The sequence below is a fragment of the Galeopterus variegatus genome, unplaced genomic scaffold (genome assembly GCF_000696425.1).
Source record: "Galeopterus variegatus unplaced genomic scaffold, G_variegatus-3.0.2 Scaffold2340, whole genome shotgun sequence".
Taxonomy (NCBI): domain Eukaryota; kingdom Metazoa; phylum Chordata; class Mammalia; order Dermoptera; family Cynocephalidae; genus Galeopterus; species Galeopterus variegatus.
Window position 1 is genome coordinate 115,913 of NW_007728451.1, and position 24,531 is coordinate 140,443.

General features: G+C 38.2%; 1 protein-coding gene across 1 annotated transcript; it reads right to left on the reverse strand.

The window, feature by feature from the left end:
* Window positions 1-4,159: 4,159 nt before the first annotated feature.
* On the reverse strand, window positions 4,160-19,901 carry FAM111B (family with sequence similarity 111, member B). The gene is made up of 2 exons (XM_008581381.1): window positions 19,862-19,901; window positions 4,160-6,289 (listed from the first exon to the last, which is right to left on the reverse strand). The coding sequence occupies exons 1-2, from the start codon at window positions 19,862-19,864 to the stop codon at window positions 4,160-4,162; spliced, it is 2,133 nt and encodes a 710-aa protein (XP_008579603.1). The 5' UTR covers window positions 19,865-19,901.
* Window positions 19,902-24,531: the final 4,630 nt, after the last annotated feature.

Below are 24,531 nucleotides of genomic sequence, written 5' to 3' on the forward strand. Positions count from 1 at the left end.
GTGATGGGACACAATAATCAACTACATTGTATATTGACAAAATAAAAATAATAAAAAAATAGATACACACAAAAAAATAAATAAACTGAGATGATTTTGTTGAATTAAAAAATAATTAAAAATAAAAAAAATAAAAATAAAGCAAACAAACAAAAAAAAAAGTATTCAGTCTTTCTGAAGGAACTTTTATGTGTGCCAGGTATAGTGTTAAGCACTATAAGATGAATGTAACATTGTCCTCAGAAACATTAAGTGACAATGTAGTAAGCGAAAAGGACAAGTGAAAAGAGAGTTATAATCCATGTGCTACAATACAGAAATGAACAGGATGCTGTGGCAGCACAGAGAAGGCTTCAGGGATGCCAGCTCAGAGGTGGTGACATTTGAGATATAGATCCCAAATTGAGATGTGTCTGCCATCACAAAATCCTAGGGTCTATGCCTCCTTTTCTTGTAAATCCCAGTGATAAACTGTACCTAAAGTTTAGGTGGGGAATGAATCTTACTATAACCACTGAGAACCATCCTGTGTCTGGCCTATCTGGTGGGACTCATCCTTGGCTTAGAGGGATGGTGGCAGAGATCACATGTCAAGCAAGCTCAAGCAGTGACATGTGATAGGCCTTTCAGGATTGGCACTGGAGGGGCAGGCTTCAATTTTATACTATTTAAAAAAATAAGTTTGAGCATCTGATTTACTCAAATAGAAGCTTCCATGAATCATCTTCAGTGGAGATTTATTTAGGATCAGGTGATTTGAAATCTTTAACACATGTGGTTGTAGGAGAAGTATTGGGCTCCAGGATTTGACAAGAAAACCCATAGCTTCATGAAAATAGGTAAAGATATCATTTTGGTTAAAGTTATACTTCACCTTTTGTTGTGCGATTGTTCCTTTTAGTTTCTATACATCCTAAAACAGGAAATGTCAATCCACATGATCTGGTAGAAAAAGAGAATCTATTACTGAGAGTAGGAGCTAATGCCCTATTATTCAGTTTAATTAAGAAACAGGGCCTGCCTCTTGAATGAGCATGATAGGTCCTAGAGTGGGCATATAGGTAAATAATCGAAGTGTGTTTTGGATAGAGTAGTGTCACATTTTTCACATTAAGTCTACATTTCTACCGTCTTTCTTGATTTATTTTGCCAGTAAAAGTTCCTTACCTTTTTTTCAAGTCCAAGTTTGACATTTATTTTTGGAAACTTTGTCTTGTAGAAAAAATTAGAAGCCCAGGATGATGTATATAATGTTTCTCCAAAGAGACATTACCATTAATTTGGGGGGAGGTGGCTGGGTTGGAATCACTAGCAATCCCAGATCACCTTAACCTAATTGGGATTGAGATGATTTCAAACTGACTTGTGTAACTGTAAATGTTGGGATATTTCTGAGACATTCTTATTCCCTGGGTGCAATGCTTTGTTCCTGTCCAAAATCCGATGGTCTTTACTAAGTCCCTACCACTTGATAGGCCTTAAAGTCTAACTTTTGTCGCCGTCAGCTTCACGATTCTCTTCCAATGTCTGGTTAGCCACTCAGCCTCTCAGCTGTCTTCTCCAGGTTGGCAGGTGCCTCTAGGGTAAGAGCCTCACTAACTGCAGAACCCATCCCTCTGGGCTTCCCTCCTCATTTGGACATCGGTCCTGCACTTCCTATGTGCCTTGGTGCTACTTTGATGCCTACACAGGGGTGTTGCTTCTTTTCCATAGTCCTGTACACCAAAAAGGTGAATTTTACTGTACATAAATTCTAACTTAATAAAACTAGACTTAAAAAAAGAGAAAGAAATGGCTACAGTAAACAAGACAAAAAAGAGCACCCTGAAGGATAAAGGTCAAGGAGATTCCAGCTCCAGTGAGAAGTAATCAGGAATTGCAATTTGAGCTAATCAAAAATTGTACTCCCCTGCCAAATCTGGGCATACTGGCAATTCCTGCACCACAGAATTTGACCATTGTTAAGGGATTGTGACTGTTCTATTTCCCATTTTCTTTTACAAATAAAAATTTAAGTTGTTGGATTCTGGCCATATTACACTATAGTATGGTTGGTGTGTGGCTGGGGCGAGAGGGAACGGACAGATAAGTCTATAGAACATGAAGAGCTACATTCAGATGTGGAGAGAAATATACATTACCCCAAATTCTTGATTATTTTGAGAAGCAGGCAAGTGTGCTTCATATTTGGAAAGAGTATATACAGATACCAAAGTGGTTAGATGGAGGGGATTGTGGCTGAGACTACAGGTTTACCCAATATCCATTTCCCCCTTATTCCATGGTTATAAAATTTAGGCTGGGCATGTGGTCATCCAGAATAAACACTAGATCTTACAGCCTGTTTTTCAGCTAACTGAGCCATGTAACCAAGTTGTGGACAATGAGTGTTAACCAAGTTGTAGACAATGAGTGTGAACAGCTGTGCTATATGCAGTTCCCAGATGGTGTTTTTAAGAGAAAGAAGTGCTGTCTCTTTTGCACATCTTCTTCTTACCTCTGGCTTTAGTGCCGGGGTGTTGGCTAGATTAGCAGCCGTCTTGGCCGATGTTGCATGTGGAGGAGTGTGGTGTGACTTGCTTGAGGAAAACTAATACCTGGACAGGGTCGAATTCCCACAACCACAGAAAACTGTAAGTTTGGATTATTATGTGAGAAAGAAACAAACTTGTCTTGTTTAAGCTCTGGTTTTTGGAAATTCAGCAGTTGCTTCTTATATTCTTTCTAATATACATACAGATCTAGAGTTTCTGAACCAACAAACTCTCTGCTTGAGTTAGATTTATGATTTTTGTATAAGCAAGAGGTGACCACATATTCAGACAGTCCAATCAATTGCTTGCAGTTGTCAAGGAGGGGATAGCAGTCAGGGTTCAGTGCAGGTAAAATATTTAATGTGAGGGATCAAGTGCTGGAAATGTTTAGGATGATAAAAGCAGAGGGATTCAAGAGGCCAACACTTGAATTGTTGAGTTCAAGAACATATTCTTAGCTACAATCCAGGAATCAGGAAGCTGAATTAGGAAACTTACCACCACAAATGGCTCTTTACAGTATCAGTGTGAATGACTAAACACTGCAATACTGACTGCTGCTGCTGCAATTACTCCTGATAGTAATGAAGCTTCCATTAAGCTGGTGACTAGACATTGACCCTGAGTGTGGCCAAAACTGCTATCTTTAGATGCTCACTTTTCTATGACCCAGCTTTTCAAAAGATGAAGCAGAAGGATGTCCTTCACTTTACTTCCATCTTCCTGTATTGTACATGCAAGTATGTACATCTATTTGAAAGAACCGGATTTGGATTTAGAAGCTCAGTTACAAATTAGTCTGAAATACTTAACTTTTAGCTTTCTAGACTCTGAACATGAGAGAGTGGGAATGAAGACTAGCAAGCTCTCTTCATATCTACAAGAGAAGGGTCAGCTATTGCTGAACTAGAGCAAAGAACTGAAAACCTAGAATTGTGTACTGCCATTTACAATACAGGCTGATGTAACACGTAGCATGGAAGGGAAGAGTGAAAATTACCAAAAAATGTTGGGTTTTAAAGGAACCCTACGTATGCTTTCCCTAACTTTAACGGTGTATTTCCCCATTATCTTGTTAGGTAGAAAACAAGAGTCACTTTTTTTTCTTTTTTTTTAATTGAAACATAATTGATTATACATATTTGTGGGGTACAGAGTTGAATATCAATACCTGTGTACAATATGTGGTGATCAAATCAGGATAATGAGTATATTCATCATTACAAAACGTGATCATACTTTGTGATGCTTTAACAATTTCTCACTAGCCCCATTCCCCCTCCCCCCTTCCCACCTCTAGTAACCACAGTAAAGAACAAGAATCATCTTGCTAGTTATAAAGATGGACCATCCTAAGCATTTAGAATGGCAAATACCAAATTCTTTGTGGGTATATAAATGACCTAAGCATATTAAGTGAGGCTTAAGAATACTTCAAATTAAAAAAAAAAAAAGCCAATGAGGAAAAAAAAAAACCCAATATGTATTTAAGCTCTAACATGGATTTTGCACATCCACATAATTTTCTAAAAGTTTTCTAAGAAATAAATTTTATTATACTGTAAGGAAAGAGCTCTCAATACTCTACATTATTGGCATATTTTCTTGAAGACAGCATCTTTTTCCTAATATTCCATGGGTTCAGTTTGATCTTGAAGTGATGGCTCTTGTTTGTTATTTTTCTCTTCGTTGTGGTTCTCATTTTTTTCTTCATTTAGTAATTTATACAAGCTCTCATTTTTCTCTTTAATATCACAAAGAATAGAATCCATATAATAGCCAAATTCAATAACGGCATAAACTTCAACTCCACGTCGATAAAAATGCCCCAGGGTATGCATAGCAACCAATTTGCCAGATGCATTAAACACCGGGGAGCCAGAGGACCCACTAGAGAAACAAGTGTCGTAACTAAGTGTGCGTGTACTCCAAACTTCTGATAGAAAACTTCTTTGGGTAAACATAGGGACAACATTATAAGTGGCAGCGTGGAGTTCGACCAACTCAGCTTGACTTTGCTCTGGATACCTTCCTAACCGCTGATGTAGAGGAATCACAGCACAACCATCTATTTTCTTGATCTGGCCTTCTGGGTGACCAATTATATAAATCAAACCCCTAGGTGGTTGAGAGCAAATTTGTCCAAATAAGCCTGGAGGAAATGCATTTCCATTTTCTTTTAGTTTTAAAATGGCATAATCTAGAGTTTCATTAGATACTTCCAACCATGGCTCTATGCAAAACCAATTGTCATCAGTAGGGATGAACTCTTTATAATTGAAGGTTACCTTTGCACATTCACTAATTATATTTGGCCACAAAAGTGGATCTGTGCCTTCACCTACCATAAGATGTACAACATGTCGACAGGTGAAAATATAACCATCACGGAAGACAAAACAAGTAGCATTGCCTGTATTTCCATTATTGTCCCATTTCATAAACCCCACTGACTTACTCAGGTGAGTAAGTTGTTCACAGGTTGCAACTGATAAAGAATTTCCAGTGACTTTTCCAAAGTACTTTTTATACATGTTGAATTGTTTACATGTTGACACTTTTTTTCTCTTCTGTTCTTCCTGAAAATACTCTCGCATCCAACGTGTCTCTTCATTAAAATTCGGATATTGATGCATCATGGCTTTGTCCAACTGTCTTATATTCTCTAAGAGACTAGCTACCTCCTTCATGACATCTGCATTAATAGTATATTCCCTACCCAGATGGATCCTCTGTCTAGCTTGAGAGTTTATTCTCCTATATTTTCTTCCATAACTACTATTGTAATAATTTCTAAGCCTGGACATTGTCCGGTAAGTTTTAACTTTAATGTCACTCCCCAGACTTTGACGTGGGAGAAATTTTTCTCTGTTGTGTTCTCCATCTTCACACTCTCCATCTCTCTGTGATTCATCGACCTTGTTCTTAGACTGTATCAGGCCACAGGGACTGACTTCATCAGTGGCTCTTTCACTCTTCTGTTTAATTTTCTTATTGATACCTTTCCTGTCAACATCTTTTTTTAAAATGCTCATTTCTAAGACTTTTCCAGATACTTCATCCACCCTGGACTGTTTTCCATAAATTTTCTTATGACCTTCCATTAGTTCCCATTTAAATTCGTCTAGGTCAGACCGAAATCGGCCATCCTTGCACAGGGCTTCTTTGATAGTCTCCCCTTTCAAGGCGTAGACGCAAAGCGTGCTTCCTTGTTCATGAAGTTCCCTGATCTGAAGAATAGTCTTTATCCTCTTCCCAACAGCAATGACATGAAAAAGAATGCATTCAGTGTTTGGATTTTCACACTGGCGCAACATCTGATCATCTCCTTCCTGGCTACTCTTTCTTTGACCAAATGTTATTTCAAAATGAGAACCTCTAGGCAGGCATTTGAGAGGCATTCCTAAATTTACATATCCTCGTATTGTTTTTTCTTCATAAACAATAATGTTCTTATTAAAATGTTTCTCCCTCCTTTCACTGAAATTTTCATTAGCTCTCAGAGCTGAGTAGATATTCTCATCTGGTTCACCATATACTGTAAACTCCCTACGGTCTGATTTCCTGGATCTTTCTTTGAAATTAAAGGTGAAACAACATTCTTTATTGGTGTCCAAATTTAGATTCTGAATCTCAAGGGCTGTTTCACGCTTGTTGACCTCACTTCTAAGCTTAGGAGTACTGCTGCGCTCTCTTATGTCAGACAGACAATGATCAACAGGTGTGCCAGAACCTGTCTGCTTCGTGGCAGGATCCTTAAAAAAAAGATGGAAGATTTAATGAAAATCCCTTTTAATAGTATGTTTCATGATTTTCTAATGATAAAACTAATAGATATTCTGAATAAAAATTGGGTAATATAATGGCTAATGAATAATGGAGGAAAAAACCAATGACTATATTTCGTCATCAGAGATAATCATTCTACATTTTGTTTTACTTGCCTCTATTAATTTATATGCAGATATAAATCTTATATTTCTTAAATACTATGCTACATTTGAGTTTGTTTTTCTCTCAGCAATCTGCCAGTGATTTCAAGTGTCATTAAATAACCTTTGAAAACACAATTTGAGGAGCTATATATTTCACTGTACAATAATTTTTAGCCCATTCTTCTATTCCTGGATATATAGATGGTTTCCAGTTTTTGCTATTGTAAATATGACAAACATTCCTCTACATATAACATTTTTGTTATATGAATATTTCCCTAGGTCATATTTACAACGGTGGAAATACTAAGACTAAGGATATAAACATACTTCACAATACATATACTGCCAAACTGCTTTCCAGGAAAGTTGTATCAATTCACCCTGCCCCTTTTCCCCCACTGCCCAAGGAGACCAATGATATGGTGGACTCCTCAGAAGAATTACAGTATTACTATTTTAAATGTTTGCCAATTGATGGGTGAAATTCCATTGAATTTGACTATTTTAAAAACCTGCATTTTGGCCGGCCTATGGCTCACTTGGGAGAGTGTGGTGCTGATAACACCAAGGCCATGGGTTCGGATCCTATATAGGGATGGCTGGTTTGCTTACTGGCTGAGCGTGGTGCTGACAACACCAAGTCAAGGGTTGGGATCCCCTTACTGGTAATCTTTAAAAAAAAATAAAAACCTGCATTTATTTACTTATTAGTGAAGATGGACTTATTTAATATATCTTCTGGAAATGTGAAACATTACCTTTCAAAAATTCCGTTTAAACACATATTCAGTTTCTATTCTGTACATGGTTTCAACAGCACTAAGGAAATATACTAAAATGACTCATAAATCACAGGACTGGATATATATATATACATATATATATATGTATATATATGTATATATATACACAAATAAATATACGTATTCACATACATATAAAATCAGTTGGTAGTAGTCCAGGGAACAATATATTGAGAATATAATATCAACAGAAATAAAAAGCAAAGGCAGAAGTGAAAAATTTTATACCATAGGAGTCAAAATAACTTAGATGAGAATCATTGTGAAATGTGAAGCATTGGATCTAGTCCATATGGATAGAGGAATAAGTCTGGAGAGGGTAAAAGCAGGAGGGACAGTTGGGTTTGGTTTATTTAATAGACAGGTGCAATGGAATGAGCTTGGGTTTTAGGAATAGCGAGTTTCTTCTCTTGGTGCTCTCTTATTCCTTCACGTTTTCAACTACTTATTGCACAATCTGAAGCACTGTCCTCTTTTCTGAGGTCCAGATATTAATATTTTGTTGCCTGTTGGTCATCTACTCTTGGATACATCAGACATTTCACCCTCAACACCTTAAGAAACAAAGTCATAAAACTTACTTTTTTTCCATAAAACTTACTTTTGACCATGCCCCTCTTTCTGTGTTCCCTGAATCTGACAGTGTCATCACCCACTCAGCCACCCAACCTTGTACCTGCAAATCATCCTCAGTTTCTCGTTTTATCTTATCTCTTTATACCATGGGTTTTTTTTAAACTATGAAACATATTATATATGCAAAGGTGGTGTATGACATATCCTGTATTTTATACAATAATAAACATATATGTATCTACCATCCAGCTTAAGAAATAGCATATTGGAAATCATTACAGGCCTCCAGTATGTTTCACTACATTCTGGAGGTTCATCCTAGTTGATGGAATTTTATATTCACTTTCACAGTTAAATAGAATCCATTGAAGAAATTAACTGTTTATGCACATGTAACTTGTTTCTGGGTTTTCTCTACTAAAAATAGTGACACAGTTCTGCTATCAGTATCCTTGAGAATGTCTCCTGGTGCACTCGTGCAAGAATGCTTCTCAGGTATAGACATAAAAGTGGAATTTCTCAACTTTAGGATAAATGCATACCTTTACAATATACTGTCTAATTAGTTTACAAAATAGTTGTACCACCTTGCATTTTGAACAGTGAAAAATTGCGGGGGTGCCTCCCACTCATAAGATTAAAGCCTGATAAAGATCTTTTAATGAAACACAGTGTTTGCAGGGCCTCATCGTGAAGGGATGATAGCAAGGCCTCATCATGGGAGAAGATGCCGGCGTTCCACCCTGATATTCTGGAGCTCTGTGTGCTTGTTATGCTTTATTATATTTTATTCTTTGCTGCCTCATAACTATCGCTCTGGGAGACTTGGAAGTAGGATTCAAAATTATACTAAAATATTTAATCATACTAATGATACTTATGATTATGGATTTTCAGGAGATGGCTTATGGCAGTGGGGCCCAGAAGGGGACAACGAACCTATGTAGGCATTCGTCTTGTCTGGTGCCTGAGAGTTTGGCCTGGCTGCTTGGAAGGAGTTAATGTACAATCTTTTGTTTTACAATAGAAGTAGAAGTTTAGTTAAGCAAGTTAATTTTTAGAGTGTTTATTTAGGAATAAAGAATAGTTAGATGTAGGTGTGAATCAAGTTTTAATAACGTCATAGAAAGTCTATTGTACCATGGATGTAGTTTTGGTAATGATTGCAAGTGATGAAAAGTGATGATTATATGGGACCAGTGGGTTGTAACGTTCTTGCTCAAAGGAAAGGACATTGTAATTGTCTTTTCTGGGAATAAACTGTAATGCTATTTTTCTTAGAACATATGTCATTTACAAAGAGATATCATGATATTGTTCATTGATTATTTTATGATTATGTAGCAAATAAAAAAAAAGGTATAAAAGTCTGATGCTTGCATCAATAACCTGTCAGCATTCAGCAGATCCCTTGAGTCTGTGTGTTTGTTGTCCCAGCATTCAGCAGATCCCTTGAGTCTGTGTGTTTGTTGTCCCAGCATTCAGCAGATCCTTTGAGCCTGTGTGTTTGCTGTCCGCTCCATCGCCGACGCTGCCCTTCCTCCCTTTTGGGGGATCCCTTACCAGTGGGGACCTTTACAATCTCTGTGCTGGGGCTGGTCCCTGGCAGGAAATGAGTTATCATTATTCTACATCTTCATCAAAACTTGGTATTGTCCAACTTCTAATGTTTGCCAACCTTGTGGGTGTTAAATGGCATCTTACTGATGGTTAGAACAGTAGTTTCCTAATTACTAATGGGGATTGAATCCTTTTTCATGCTTCAGCCTATAAAATGCCTGTTCATGTCTTTTGCCCACGTTTCTATTGGATTATTTTTCTTTTCATTATTGATTCTGGAACTACTTTATGTGTTTTAGACACAATTGTTTATCATATGTGTTAAACATATATTCTCTAAGGTTATGGCTTGACTTTTCATTCTCATTAGGTGTCATTAAAAAACATAAGTTTGTAATTTTATTTTATTTTAATTTAATTTTTATTTTAACTTCTCAATATACATGAAAAGTAGTCACTTTTCATGATCCTTTACCTGTTCCTCTTCCCCCCTCCCTCTCTCCCCTCCCCCCTACATCATATCTGTTCACTTGTCTTAAAAAGTTCAAGGAATTGTTGTGATTGTTGTGTCTTCTCCCCCCCAACCCTATGTCTGTTTGTGTGTTTATTTATTTATTTATTTATTTTTAGCTCCCACAAATAAGTGAGAACATGTGTTATTCTCTTTCTGTGCCTGACTTGTTTCACTTAACATAATGTGTTCTTAATTTTAATGTCGAAATCAAATTTACAATCTTTTTATGTCATAAGACCACCTTTCATAGGATAAAAATAATTTCATTGTTTTTTCTAAAAATTATATGGATTTGCTCTTCCCATTCACGTCTTTAATTGGGAATTATTTTTTGTGTATGGTTTGAAGTAGGTATCACTTTTTAATTTTATTTTTCCTACATACATATCTCATTATTCCAACCAACCCTACTAATTGGATTTTTTATCTTTCCTCCATTGATCTGTGTGAAGTATGCATAAAACAAATGTACTTCACAGGGCCTGGTTTTCCAAAGCCTTGCAGTTTCAAATACTGACTTTGCAAAGGACAGGAAATTTTCCCCAGGCTATACTCTTATTGTAAGATAAAGAATTGCAACACAGCAAGGTTGCTGGATCAAAGGCAGACAGGTTACTGATTGATATGTAAAGATAGTGGGAAATTGCTGTAAGAAGAGAATGTTTGCTAAGATCAAGCTTTTGTTGGTGGATCAACTTAACTTCTTGAAAATTACATTATGGAATGTCTATTGTTAAACTTGTTAAACTGTACTTAGCAAAAACCCCACCTATGTTCTCTTCCTGTAACTTCCTCGTCTGGGGAATAAATGCAGGAAGAGAACCTCAATTCATAGTTAATTTCCCTAATGGAAGGAATGCCTCTCTCTTGAGGGTTCTGCTCTTGAGGGTTCTGGGATGGAAGGAATGCCTCTCTCTTGAGGGTTCTGGGAGATTAACCCCTTTCCAGGGCTTCTCACTGCTCAGAAGAGATGGGCTTTGAGTAATCTTTGGCAGCTCTGTTACCCAGGGGTAAAGGGGTGACAAATCTGTGGGAGGCAAAGCAACAGATCTATACTGCCAATTCTGCCATATACAATTGTTATGGGTTGATCTGTGTCTCCTCAAAATTCATATGTTGAAGTCTTAACCTCCAGCACCTCACAATGTGACTTTATTTGGAAATGAGGTTACTGCAGATGTAATTAATTAAGATGAGACCATACTACAGTAGGGTGGGCCTCTAATCCAGTATGAGTGATATCCTTACAAAAACAGGGAATTTGACCTAGAGACAGACATGCACAGAGGGAAGATATGTGAAGAGACAAAGGAAAACAGTGGTCATCTACAAGACAAGGAGAGAGGCCTGGAACAGATCTTTTCCTCAAAATCCTCATATGTCACCAACCCTGCTGAAACCTCAGTCTTCGACTTTGAGCCTCCAGAGTTGTGAGACAATAAATTTCTGTAGTTTAAACCATACACTCTGTGGTACTTTGTTAGGGTAACCCTAGCAAACTGTCCTAGTCTATCTGGGCTTTTATGACAGAATAGATGAGGTGAAATCCTCATAATCTAATCACCTCCCAAAGGCCCTAAATCTTGATACCATCACCTTCAAAGTTAGGATTTAAACATATGAATTTTGAGAGAGGGGAACACAAACATTCAGACCATAGCACAGACTAATGCAAAGATATTTTAATATGTTTTGTGGGTTTGTCTCTACTCTCTCTGTTCTGTTCCAATGGTGTGTGTGTGTATATATATATGGTTCAACTTGCTAAATCACAATTATTCTAATATTTGATCTATAGCTCTTTCTGATTTCCAAAATAGGCAATGATATCATTTGTGAATATTTTATGAATATGCTTTGTTCCCTTCTTTCAATACTTAAATAGTGTATTTTACTTATTTTTTTTTTTTTACTCTTACTTCACTGGCTAGAATTACTAGTATAGTATAAAGCAATAATAATTATATACTCATCAGCTAAACAAAGGCAGCCATAGTGAGCATTTCTCTATTCTCCCTGATTATAAAGAACATGCTTATAATGATTCATTATTTAACATGATGTTTCCTGTAGGAGTTTCAAAGTTGCCCTTAATCTGGTTAAGAAGCCTTTAGTCTCTTTCTGGTATGTTAATATTTAATGTCTAATAACAACTAGGCAGCCAAGATGAAGTGAGATCACTATTGCCTATTATGCCCACTGATTAAAATTAAAACATCTAGAAAGAATACAAAAAGCAACATCCCAAACTTCTACTCTGGCCGGGATGGAATAAAATAGACCAACTTATACTCCTACCTGAAAGACCTAGAGAAATGGAAAAAATATATGAAATGGTTTCCAAGACATTGTGTATTAGGCAAGAAAGGACAGTGACCCTTGAGAAACAGAAAAAAATGATTCAAACCATATGACTGGAGAGAAATCTAGGCCACAGTGCAGGGAGGAGAATCCAGGCAAAGCTCACTAGTGTTTGAGTTGAGTAGAAAGAACTAAGAGTCCTGGGGAGCAATGGGTTTAGCTTTTGAAGGGCAGAAGAGGACTGCCAGAGCCCCTCTGAGTCTTCAGATGAGTAGTGATCATCACATGCATGTGGGAAAACCACCCAAGTCAGTTGAGCCAGCTACTGAAAAAGAAAGATTAGAGCACCAATCCCTGGAGATTGCACAGGGCTGGGAATAGCTGCTGTTCCCACCAGACATAAGAAAACATCATAATTCATGAGGCATTGAGTAGAATACTGAAAAGCGTTTTGTCTCTACAATGGGGCAAAATTAGCTCTACAATATATAGGGATGAGTGTGGTGCTGACAACACCAAGCCAAGGGTTAAGATCCCCTTACTGGTCATCTTTAAAAAAAAAATAAAAACCTGCATTTATTTACTTATTAGTGAAGATGGACTTATTTAATATATCTTCTGGAAATGTGAAACATTACCTTTCAAAAATTCCCTTTAAACACATATTCAGTTTCTATTCTGTACATGGTTTCAACAGCACTAAGGAAATATACTAAATTACAAGAAAAGAAAACTAAAATCCTTGTGAACATAAATGCAAAAACTAATAAATCATGACCAAGAGAAGTAAATGCCAGGAATGCAGGTTGTTGTAACTTTTGAAAATATATCTATGTAATTTACCATATTAGAAGAACAAAAAGAAAAAAAAATCCAACCATTTCCATAGGTACAAAAAAAGCATTTGGTAAACCCTGACATCCATTTCCGATAAAATTGATCAACAACCTAGGAATAGAATGGAACTTCTTCAACTTCATGAAAAATTTACAGGCAACATCATACTTAATGGTAAAGAATTGAATGCCTTCTCCACAATTAAGAAAAAGGCTAGGATATCTGCTTTTGCCAATTTTATTCAACACTGTGGTAGAAGTTCTAGCCAGTGCAATAAGAGAAGAGAAAGAAATGAGGCGTTCATATTAGAAAGAAATAAGTAAAATTATCTTAATTCACATATGACATGATAATTTATGTAGAGAACCCTATAAAATCTACACAAAAAAGCTACCAGAGGGCTGGCCCGGTGGCGCACTGCTACAGTGCGCCGCTTGGGAGCACGGCGGCGCTCCCGCCAAGGGTTCGGATCCCACATACAGACCGGTTCCCGCTCACTGGCTGAGCAAGGTGCAGGCGCAGCACCGAGGTTTGCGATCCCGTTGCCGGTCCCCGGTCCGGTACGGGCGCGACACTGAGGGTTGAGATCCGTTGCCAGACACGAAAAAAGACAAAAAGGAAAAAAAAAAAAAGCTACCAGAAATAATAAGTGATTTTAGCAAGGTTGCAGGCTACAAGCAACAAATAATCAGAAAGATACTTTAAAAAAAATACTATTTACAATAACATCAGAAAACATTGACACTCTTAGGGAAAAATTTAACAGAAGATATTCAAGATTTTTATCCTAAAAAAATACTAGAAGAAATAAAACAAGACCTAAATAAATGGAGAGATATATTGTGTTCAGGATTGGAAGACTCAATATTCCTAAGAGTCCAATCATCCATAACCGATCTATTGAGTGAACACAATTCCAATAAAATGCCAGCATGCTCTATACAGAAACTGATAAGGTGAGTTTAAAGTTTATATAGAAATGGAAAGAACCGAGAATAGCCAAAATAACTTTGAAGAACATAGTTAGAGGACTTTCACTGACTGATTTATGGAATTATTATCATGCTACAGCAATCAGGACAGCATGGTATTAGTGAAAGGATACACAATAGACCAATGAAGCAGAATAGTGAATCCAGAAATAAATCCAGACATATAAGTTCAATGAAGTTCTAACAAAGGTGTAAAGAAAATTTAGTGGGGAAAGGGTAACTTTTTCAACAAATCATACTGGAACAACTAGATGCCATATGCAAAGCAACCAGAAAAATTAACTAATTAATAGACAAACTAACTTTGAGGTATACCCTGTACGATACAAAAATATAAACTAAAAATGAACCATAGTTTTAAACCTAAAACTATAAAACTTCCAGAAGAAATTTTTTTTGTGATCTTAGACTTAGCAAAGAGTTCTCTGATATAAAATACAGAAGCACAATCACTACATAAAAAAAAAAAAATGATAAACTGAATTTCATCAAAATTGAAAACATTTTTCCCCAAAGACAGTATGAAGAGATAGAAAGGCCACAGACTGAAATAAAATATCCTCAAATATTACAAGAAAAATAATATAACTTAGAACTTCTTTCCAAATTATATACAGAGCCCTCTCAAAACTCAACCATAAGGAAACAAACCAATATAAAAATGGTCAAAGTATTTTGACAGACATTTCACGAAAGAAGATATATAGATGGTATGAATAAACACATGAAAAAATCCTGAAGTCGTTAGTCATTAGCAAAATGTAAATCAACAAGGAGATGCCATTACACACTCATTAGAATGAATAAAACTGGAAAAACTTTTTTTTTTCAAAAAAAAGATGACCAGTAAGTAGATCTTAACCCCTGACTTGGTGTTGTCAGCACCATGCTCACCCAATTAGCTAATCAGCCATCCTTATATAGGGATCTGAACCCATGGCCTTGGTGTTACCAGCACCACATTCTCTTGAGTGAGCCATGGGCTGGCCTGGAAAAAATTTTAATATCATGTGCTGGCAAGTATATGGAGCAACTGGAACTCTCCTGCATTGGCAGTGAGGATGCAAAATGATACAGCCACTTTGAAAACATTTTGTTAATATCCTGTGATATTAAACATACACTATCCATAAAGCTCAGCAATCCCACTCCCAGGTATAAACCCAAGAGAAGTGAAAACTAATATTCATACATAAACCTGTATGCAAATGTTCACAGCAGTTCTACTCATAAAATCCCTAAACAGGAAACAACCCAAATGTCCTTCAGTAGATGAATGAATAAACACATTTTGATATATTCATACAACAAAATACTCCAGCAATAAAAAGAAAGCAGCTACCAATGCATACAACATTAATGGATCACAAATGCAGTGTTATAAGTGAAAGAAGCCAGACTCAAAAAGTTTGATTCACTGTATGATTCCACTTACATGACATTGTGGGAAAGGCTAGAGCAATGAAGAACAGATTAGTGGTTGCCAGGGACTGGGGTACATGGAGGACAAGGAGGGAGCACAAAGAAATTATTTAAGGTGATGGAACTGTTTTGTATCTTGATTCTGGTTGTGGTTACATGAGTGTAGGCATGTGTCATAAGCCATTGAATTGTACACCAAAAAGACCGAATTTTATTTTATATAATATAAATTAATTTTTAAAAATCTTTCATGCAATCAGCAAGATAACCAATCGGATTTGGGGGGGGGGGTATTCATTTCTATCATTTTTTTGATGCCCTTTATTTTTCTCACTTTTTCTAGACTTATATTCCCCTGTTTTGTTGCCTTCTTTTAGATCAACTCCCCGTCGACCTCCCATTCCATTTTTCCCTGTACAAAGTTTGGAAGTTTTACACTATAGTTCTGTAGGTGGTGCCCCAAACTAAATCTTTCCAACAGAATTTTCTGCAATGATGGAAATATTCTACATCTGCTCTAATTAACATGGCAGCCACATGAGGCTACCAAGTACTCGAAATGTGGTTAATTCAATTAAAGATCTGCATTATTCACATTTTTATTATTTCATTTTAGTTAGGTTGAATTTAAATTTAAATAGTCACATATGGTTAGTGGCTACCACATTGAAAAACATAGTCCTAGGCATTTTAACAAGAATATGTAACTCGATGAAGTCTAAATTGACTCTCTCCTCCTAAGTAACACAAGGATATCATCTGAAAACATGAGGGATTGTCAAGAAGATCATGGAAAATGTGTATGATGAAAAAACTACGCCTGGATTTCAAAATTTTTCTGCACCAAATAAACTCCTACAAATTTGCTATAACATGTCTGGACAGGATCTAGTTTGAGGCACTGAGGATAAGACACCAGTCTGAAAAGAGCCCCTATCAATGAGCAACATGAATTCTGCTAAAATTGAAGCAAGAACATCAAATTTATGGTGACACTGGGGTGGAAGAATGGCGAAGTCATGGATGCTTTACAGAAAGTTTCTGTGGACAACAAAAATGCCAACAGAAATCAGCAGTTTACAAATGGACAACTCATTTTAAGAAGGGATGAGACAATGTTGAAGATGAAGCCTGCAGCAGCAGACCATCCACACGAGTCTGTGAGGGAAAAATTAATCTTGTTTGTGCTCTAACTGGAGAGGACCCATAATTAACAGCAGAAACAGTAGCCAATACCAGAGACTCCTCAACTGGTTCAGCTTACGCAATTCTGACTGAAAAATTAAAGTTGAGCAAACTTCCTACTTGAAGAGCCAAAACTGTTGTGCCCAGATCAGCTACAGACAAGTGCAAATTTTCCAATGGAAATTTTAAACAAGTGGGGTCAAGATCCTGAAGCATTTCTTTAAAGAACTGTAACAGAAGGATGAAACATGGCTTTTTCGCTTCTTTACTTTCTGGAGGGCCGAAGACCAGAAACATCTGCTTAGGCTGAGAATGTTTTGAGAAAGCTAGAAAAAGCTTTAGCAGAGAAACACCTGGGAAAACTTCACCAGAGTTGACCATGACAAGGCTCCAACTCATTCTTCTCATCAAACAAGGGCAATTTTGCAAAAGTATCCATGGGAAATCATTAGGCATCTACCTTACGGTCCTGATTTGGCTTCTTCTGACTTCTTATTTCCTAATCTTAAAAAAGTCTTTAAAGGGCACCCATGTTTCTTCAGGTAAAAAATGTAAAAAATTCTGCATGACAGCGTTAAATTCCCAGGACCCTCAGATCTTTAGGGATGGACTAAATAGCTGGTATCATCACTTACAAAAGTTTCTCGAACTTGACAGAGACTATGTTGAAAAATAAAGTTCCATAAACTTTATGAACTCCCCTCATACTTCTCCTTTGCTTACAGAATAAAATCCAAATACCCAAGCATAAAGTTTAAGGAAGAAAAGATATTGCATCCATTTTCCAAAAAGCTATTATGTCTCTCTCTCACTTTTTAGGAGCCATAAATGTGTATAGAAATGAATTCATGCCAGCTTAGGAACAGGTGTAAATGCCCCCTTCACCACAAGGTTTTGTGCAGGAATGGGTGAGCTACTTAGCTGGGGACAATTAGATGTCAAGAAGTTTTCTTGGGGTACCAGGATTGACATTATCTGAATACTGAAGCCTCTGAAATTACTGCAGTGTGGAGTATACTAACATTTAAAAGGAAATGTATTTCACAGGGTCTAATTTCCAAAGCCCTGTAGTTTCAGGTTTAACCTAACTTTTTAAAATTACATACAGAAATGTTAAGCTTGCAAAAGACAGGAAACTTTCCCCAGGCTAAAGTCTCTGTTGTGGATATAGAATTGTAACACAGCAATGTTGCTGGCTTTCAAGAACAGATGCCCTTGGAGCAGGCTAACCTACTGATTGATATGTTAAGAAAGTTGCTTTATTGTTATGTAAAAATACTGAGGAAACTGCTGTAGGAAAACACCATATTTGCTAAGAACAAGCTTTTGTTGGTGGATCAACTTAACGTTTTGCAAATTGCATTATGGAATGTCACTTTGTTATTTCACTGTTGTTACCAGCCTCTGTTGTTAAACTATACTTAACCATAACTCAACCTATGTTCTTTTTCTGTAACTTTCTGGCCTCTAGAATAAATACTGAGACAGAACCCCAGTTCAGGGTTAATTTCCCAAGGAAGGAATGCCTCTCTCTTGAGGGTTCTGGGAGGTTAACCCCTTCAGGGTGTCTCACTGCTCAGAAGAGATGGGCTTTGAGTAATCCTTTTTGCATCTCTGACATCCCATGTGAGGCAAAGCAACACTGCAGCTCTATTGTCACTAGGCAGAAAGTCAGCCAGAGGATGACATGAAAAGGAGAAACGTAGACACTGAACACACAAACAAGTCCTTGAAGAAACTGTGTACCACTGAATTAGAGCTCAGAAGAACTTGGACTGTCCACTTTGTGAACCAATGAATTCCTTTTAGTATTTCACAGTTACAGAACTTTTTTCCTGGCAATATAGAAAGTATTTACCACACCAAGGTCAAGGGTTTGGATCCCCCTAATGGCCAGCCACCAAAAAAATAAAGTAAAATAAAATAATTTAACAAATAAAAAGTTCTTTCTAATATAAAGCCTACTGTGATCTTGTACTAAACTGTCTTCCCAGCATAGGAAGCATTATTTCCTTACTACATTCTTGAATTCTCCTTTTTTATATACAGATATGTATCATCAAATCCAGCTATACTGATCTTCAAACATGTTTTCATGTGTACATGACTTTACTCTGGCTACTTCCTAATCCTTGATCCACTTAGCTGGAGAAATATTATTCATTCTTTTTTTTAAAATGTAATTTTTGACATACAAAAAGTTGTACATAGATAATGTGTACAAATTAATGAGTTTGGGGATAAGCATCTACTTGTGAAACCATCACCACGATCTATGCCATAAACCTATTCATCACCTCCAATAGTTTCCTCGTGCTCTCTTCTTTATTATTATTATTATTTTTGTGATAAGAACACAACATAAAATCTATCTTCTTAGCAAATGTTCAAGTATACAATACAATATTATTAACTATAGGCATGATGCTGTACACTTGATAACTAGAACTTATTAATCATCTATAACCCAAACTTTGTACCCTTTGACTAACCCCTCCCCCCCGTGATCTGGCAGCCACCTCTGCCTCTATGAGTTTGACTATTTTAGATTAATTATTTATTCTTTAAGATCTTTCTTATATGACACTACTTTAATTTCTTCAGTCTGAATTAAGCATTCTTCTCTCTAAAAGCACTTGTTTATATCTCAATTTAGTATCATCATTTTGCATATTTTGAGTAAAATAGTGTGGTGGACAAAAACGGGTCTCTGAGGTCTGACTGCCTGGATTCAAATCCTTGCTCTGAAGTCCATTACATTTGCAACATGAAGCAAGCTGGGGTTCAGTTTCTTCATTTTTAAAGAAGAAGAATAATACCTATTACACAGAGTTTTACTAAGTGTTGAATGACATAATCCATGTGAAGCTGCACACATAATTCCAGGTACATAGTGTTTTCTCAGTAAATACTAGCTATATTATTATTTTTGCCTGTCCACATTTCCAATGATTTTAAGTATTTACATTGTTTGTTAGTCACCTTGTTGTCTTAAGATACCCTTTGCATTAACTCATACACTATCATTTTGCTTTCAACAAGCAGTTGTGTGTGTAATCTCTCCAAATACATTTTAAATAACACAAGAGAAGGGATTATAACTACCATTCTTTAAGAACTTATCCCTTTCCAAGAAACTGATACAGTGCTATGGTTAGAGTATTGCTCCAGTGAGGAGGTGTAATAAAGGTAGATATACCATTAAAACTTCAGGTCTGGTACTCTGGTCATTTTCTGTAGCTGGGAATAACTTATCTTCAGTCTTCATGGAATTCATGATGAGTTCTACTACTGGCCAAGATGGAGAAACAAGGATTGGATTTTCTCTCCCACCAGAAATGACTTTAAAAAAAAAAGAGAAGATATATGAAACAACAACTTTCAAATACTGGACATCAGGCAGTGCAGGACAGGGATCTCTGACATCTGAGAGGGAAATCAAATGGGGTAAGCCCTGCAGCTGTCTAGCCTACTACATGGATAGAGTTTCCAAGGAATATGTCAGGGAGGGGAAACAGGTAGAGTCTGGCAGTTTCCCTGAACTGAGAAGACAAGCTGGGAGTCTTGGGAGGCCAAGATGGCTGGAGGTTTTAGGAGTAGTACAGGGAAGAGAGCTACAGCTACCCAGATAGAGAGGGTGCCAGAGGTAGTGGGTGACCCATGAAATTTCAGCTAAATATCGGTAAGTGCATGATTGTGATCAAACTGTTGGGAGCAGGAGAAGAACCACCCAAAAGAAGCAAATGGAACAGCTCCTGAGGTTCACACAGGGCTCGGAATAGTTTCTGTTCCCAAAGGTCAGGCTAGAAAACTTCATAATTCATGAAGCACTGGGTAGAATACTCAGAAAGGCACTGCCTCCATAGTAGGATAAAATTAACCCTAGACTAAAAGCTGCACTGGTCCCACTTAAATTTAAAAGTAAGCCTTGAAAGTATAAAATGGTTTCATCTGTAAAATAAGGATGATAATAATATGTATTGCATAGAGTTTTATTAAGTATTAAATAAGATAGAAGTGAAAACATAACAGATAACATAATTATAGTTGCAGATAACATAACTATGTACTAGAACAAAGCTCAATAATATTGATAGGAACGTAAATATTTCTAACAGCCCAAAATGTGAAATTAACAAAGCTTGATGTCCAATCAAAAATTACCCACCATAAAAAGGAGAAAAATATGACCCATAATGAGGAGAGAAATCAGTGAATACAAACAGATCCAGATGTGACAGAGGTGACAGAACTAGTAGTCAAGAACAATAAAACAGTTATTACCTTGGATTTCTGGCCAAAATGGAATAACAGGGACCGGATTTATCTCCTAGTCTGAAAATGAGGCAAAAACAAAATGGGTAAAATATACAAAACGATGGTTTGCAAGGAACTGGACATCAAGCAATAAAAAACAGTGACAGATGAAGTTCATCCTGTGATGCACCCCAGCTGACTCCCTTGAGAGATTCCAGGTCTGGGAGCAATGCAGGGCAGCATGGCAAAGCTGGTTGGAACTCCTGACTTGAGGAGACAGAGCTGAGAGACGGAGGCAAAAAGAGGTCACAGGACACAGAACTGAGAGACCTGCACACAGAGAGAACTCCAGGTATATTAAGAAGGCCTGTCTAAGGCACTCAGCTGCCTACTGATGAGAGCAGCAACAGAGGACGCTTTCCAAGGCCAGGAAAGAACCAGCCCCAAATGATTAGAGGGCAGTTTCCTGGGAACCTCTCCCTCCACCCTTTTAGGGATCTTAGTTTCCTCATTTTTAAATCAGGGACTTTGTCTCACATCAAGCTTTTATTGCTCCTGTGAATTAGGCCTTCTGAGCTCGTAAAAGATTCCTGACCCTACCCTCAAAGATTCAGATTTAGTATATTTAAGGTGCACTTACGGAATTTCCACTTGGATCCCGCTTCCTGCACAGCCAGCTTACTCCCTGACCTGGGATAAACTTTTGAGTGGTCACTTCCTTCCGTCCCTTCCCCGCCCACGGGCGTTCTCTGTTTCTGGTGGAGGCCGCTCAGGCTGGGGAGGAGCTGAGCGAGCGCTGGGCGGGAAAGGCGCCTGGTGCTTTCGCGCCTTCCCGCCTTCCCGGGGCTCTGACTGCACAGTGCGCACGCGCAGCACTCGCCGTGCGGAGCGTCCTGAGCTGCAGGGCGGGTGACCGGTCGCCGCCGTTCTGCCGCTGCGGTGTGGACGGTGGCGGCGGCGGGAAGAGCAACCGGGCGGGGCCGGGCGGCCGCTGCGGAACCTCGCTGAGACCCCACGTTTCACCAGCCTCCAGGGGACCAAAAGACCCAAAGCAAGCTGCAGCCTGCTCCTGGGAGGGGTGTAGTGGGGCTGGACGCCTCTGGCAAAGGAGCCAACTTGGCTGAGGGGCAGATGCAGGAGGAGGAAGAGGCCAGAACTTGCAGCGTCTGGTTGCCGGGACGCGCATTAGTATGTGCAGAATTACTGGCCTGTTGCAGGACTCTCCAGTGAGCCATCTCCAAAGTGATGACCAAAGAAGTACTTTGCATGGGGCTTGAGGAAGCATCTTACTGTTTAAGAACCTGAATAAAAGCAGATGCCTTTAGTATGGGGTGCTATTTTTTTGAGAAGTTGGTCAAAGAAGGGGAGACAATAGTTGATCGAGGTGATGATGTGACAAGCCTTTAGAAAGTCATAGAAGAATATGTTTATGTAAAAGCTGATGATGTTGGTGGAGTAATCATGAGTACTTTTCCTAACCTAAATTAAAGTGACATATACCCAGAGACGCCAGCCACAATCACTCCTTAAATTCTAGGTGCTCTGTGAGGTTTGCAGAGAATAAACTTTCAAAGTGTAATTGTAAAAATAATATCAAAAAGTTAGAAAAAAAGAGAAATATTATGATAGCTTTCTCAATTCACTCTTAGTCCTTAAGTCATCTGCAAGCAGTACGTGTGACTGTCACCAGCATACACCTCGGTAGAGAATAAATCATTGCTCAAGGGGACTTGATGATCCTCTTTTCACTGTAGAATTTGGAGAACTTAAAAACCAATGAAAAGCAAGAGAAGGTAGAGAATGGTGTTGTCGAAATTGCCTGACATTTCTGAAGACAGAGAATTTGCCCTGGAAAAACCCGAACCTTAAGGAGCATCTGCACGTGTCATTATCACTAAGCACCTTGTAGGTGATAGCAAAGAGTCTGGATTTTATTATAAATGTGAAATTTATTTGAAATGGAGAATTTGAAGCAGGGAGTTAATACAAGAGGACTTCAACAATTCATGGAAAGATTTGTATTATCTTCCAATTCTATTTTTCCACAGACTTTTAGAAGTACACTTGTATAACCTGATTTATATTTTAAAAATTCACTCTGGCAGCTGTGTGGACAACAAACTCTGGGAAGGACAAGTAAATACAGAAGAGAGCAAGCAGCTAGGAGTTTATCCCAGGGTCCTGGAGGTGTCAGAGACATGGCCTTGTTGTGGAGGTGTTAGAAATAGTTGGATTCTCGGGGGCCGGCCCGGTGGCGCACTGCTACAGTGCGCCGCTTGGGAGTGAGGCGGCGCTCCCGCTGAGGGTTCGGATCCACGTACAGACCGGCCACTCACTGGCTGAGCGAGGTGCGGGCGCGACACCGAGGGTTGCGATCCCGTGGCCGGTCCCGGTCCGGTACGGGGCCGACACTGAAGGTTGCAATCCGTTGCCGGTCACGAAAAAAAAAAAGACAAAAAGGAACAAAAAGAAAAAAAAAAAAAGAAATAGTTGGATTCTGCATTTATTTTGCAGGGTAAACATATGGAATTTGCTTATGCATGGTGCGCTCCATAATTAAGAGAAAAAGAGGGCTCAGCGATGATTCCTGGGCTTTTTACTTGAGCAACTACAGTTAATGTCTTTATAACTGATACCAGGGAGTCTGAGGAAGGAGCTGCTGTGAGTGGCAACAGTACTGTGTGTGTGTGCGTGTGTGTGTGTGTGTGTGTGTGTGTGTTGATGCTTTCTACTTTTTGACATGTTGACTTGGAGCTGTTAATCCGCTGCAACTGAAAGATAAAGAGTGGCATGGAAGGATTCACATTCATGGTAGTGAATGTCCAGGAAGGAGTAAGAAGGGACAAGGGACTGAACATGGGAGGGCAGAACATAGGACAAAATAGAAGAAAGAGAGACTGGGATTTATAATAGTAAGTATGTTGGCCATTAACTGAGAGGTATAACTGAGGTATGGTGAAAATTAAAAGGGGAAAAATGTTCACATTAAGATATATCAGCAGAAGATAAAGATAAAAGCCTGCCTTGTATTTCAGATCTCCTGTTTCTTAGGTGACATGTATTTTTTACCTCCTAGTAGACCACTCTTGCCCGTTCATAATAGGACCCAAATCAGCACATGCTTTCTGCCACTCCCAGAGTTCCCCCACCCCTTGAGTCTAGGGAATAGCTGAGGCTCGTATTTCCTTTTCATTTGCTAGTCACTAGAATAGCAACTGAACCGCATGCTTGAAATAATTAGTCTGTTGCCATGTTAGGTGGCAGTCTTCCATTTCTGCCTTAAATATAAAACTGACCCTCACAAAGAAACTAACTGCCCACAGCGGCTGGGCCATGACTGTAGGTCTGGTATGGAACTCCAGCTTTGCTTTCCCTTTTGCGGCTGTGCTCTGAAAGCTTTGATGGAAACCCACTGCAGCTTGGCAGCAGTAACAGTATGAAGGGAGCTCAGGGAATCTGTTGAGCCTCCAAGGAAACCTCACCTTCTGCTGATGCTTACATGGGGTTGTTGAAATTGTCTGACATCCTATCCACACGCAAAAGATTGAAACTAGACCCCTATTTCTCACCATATGCAAAAATCAACTCAAAATGGATTAAAGACCTAAATTT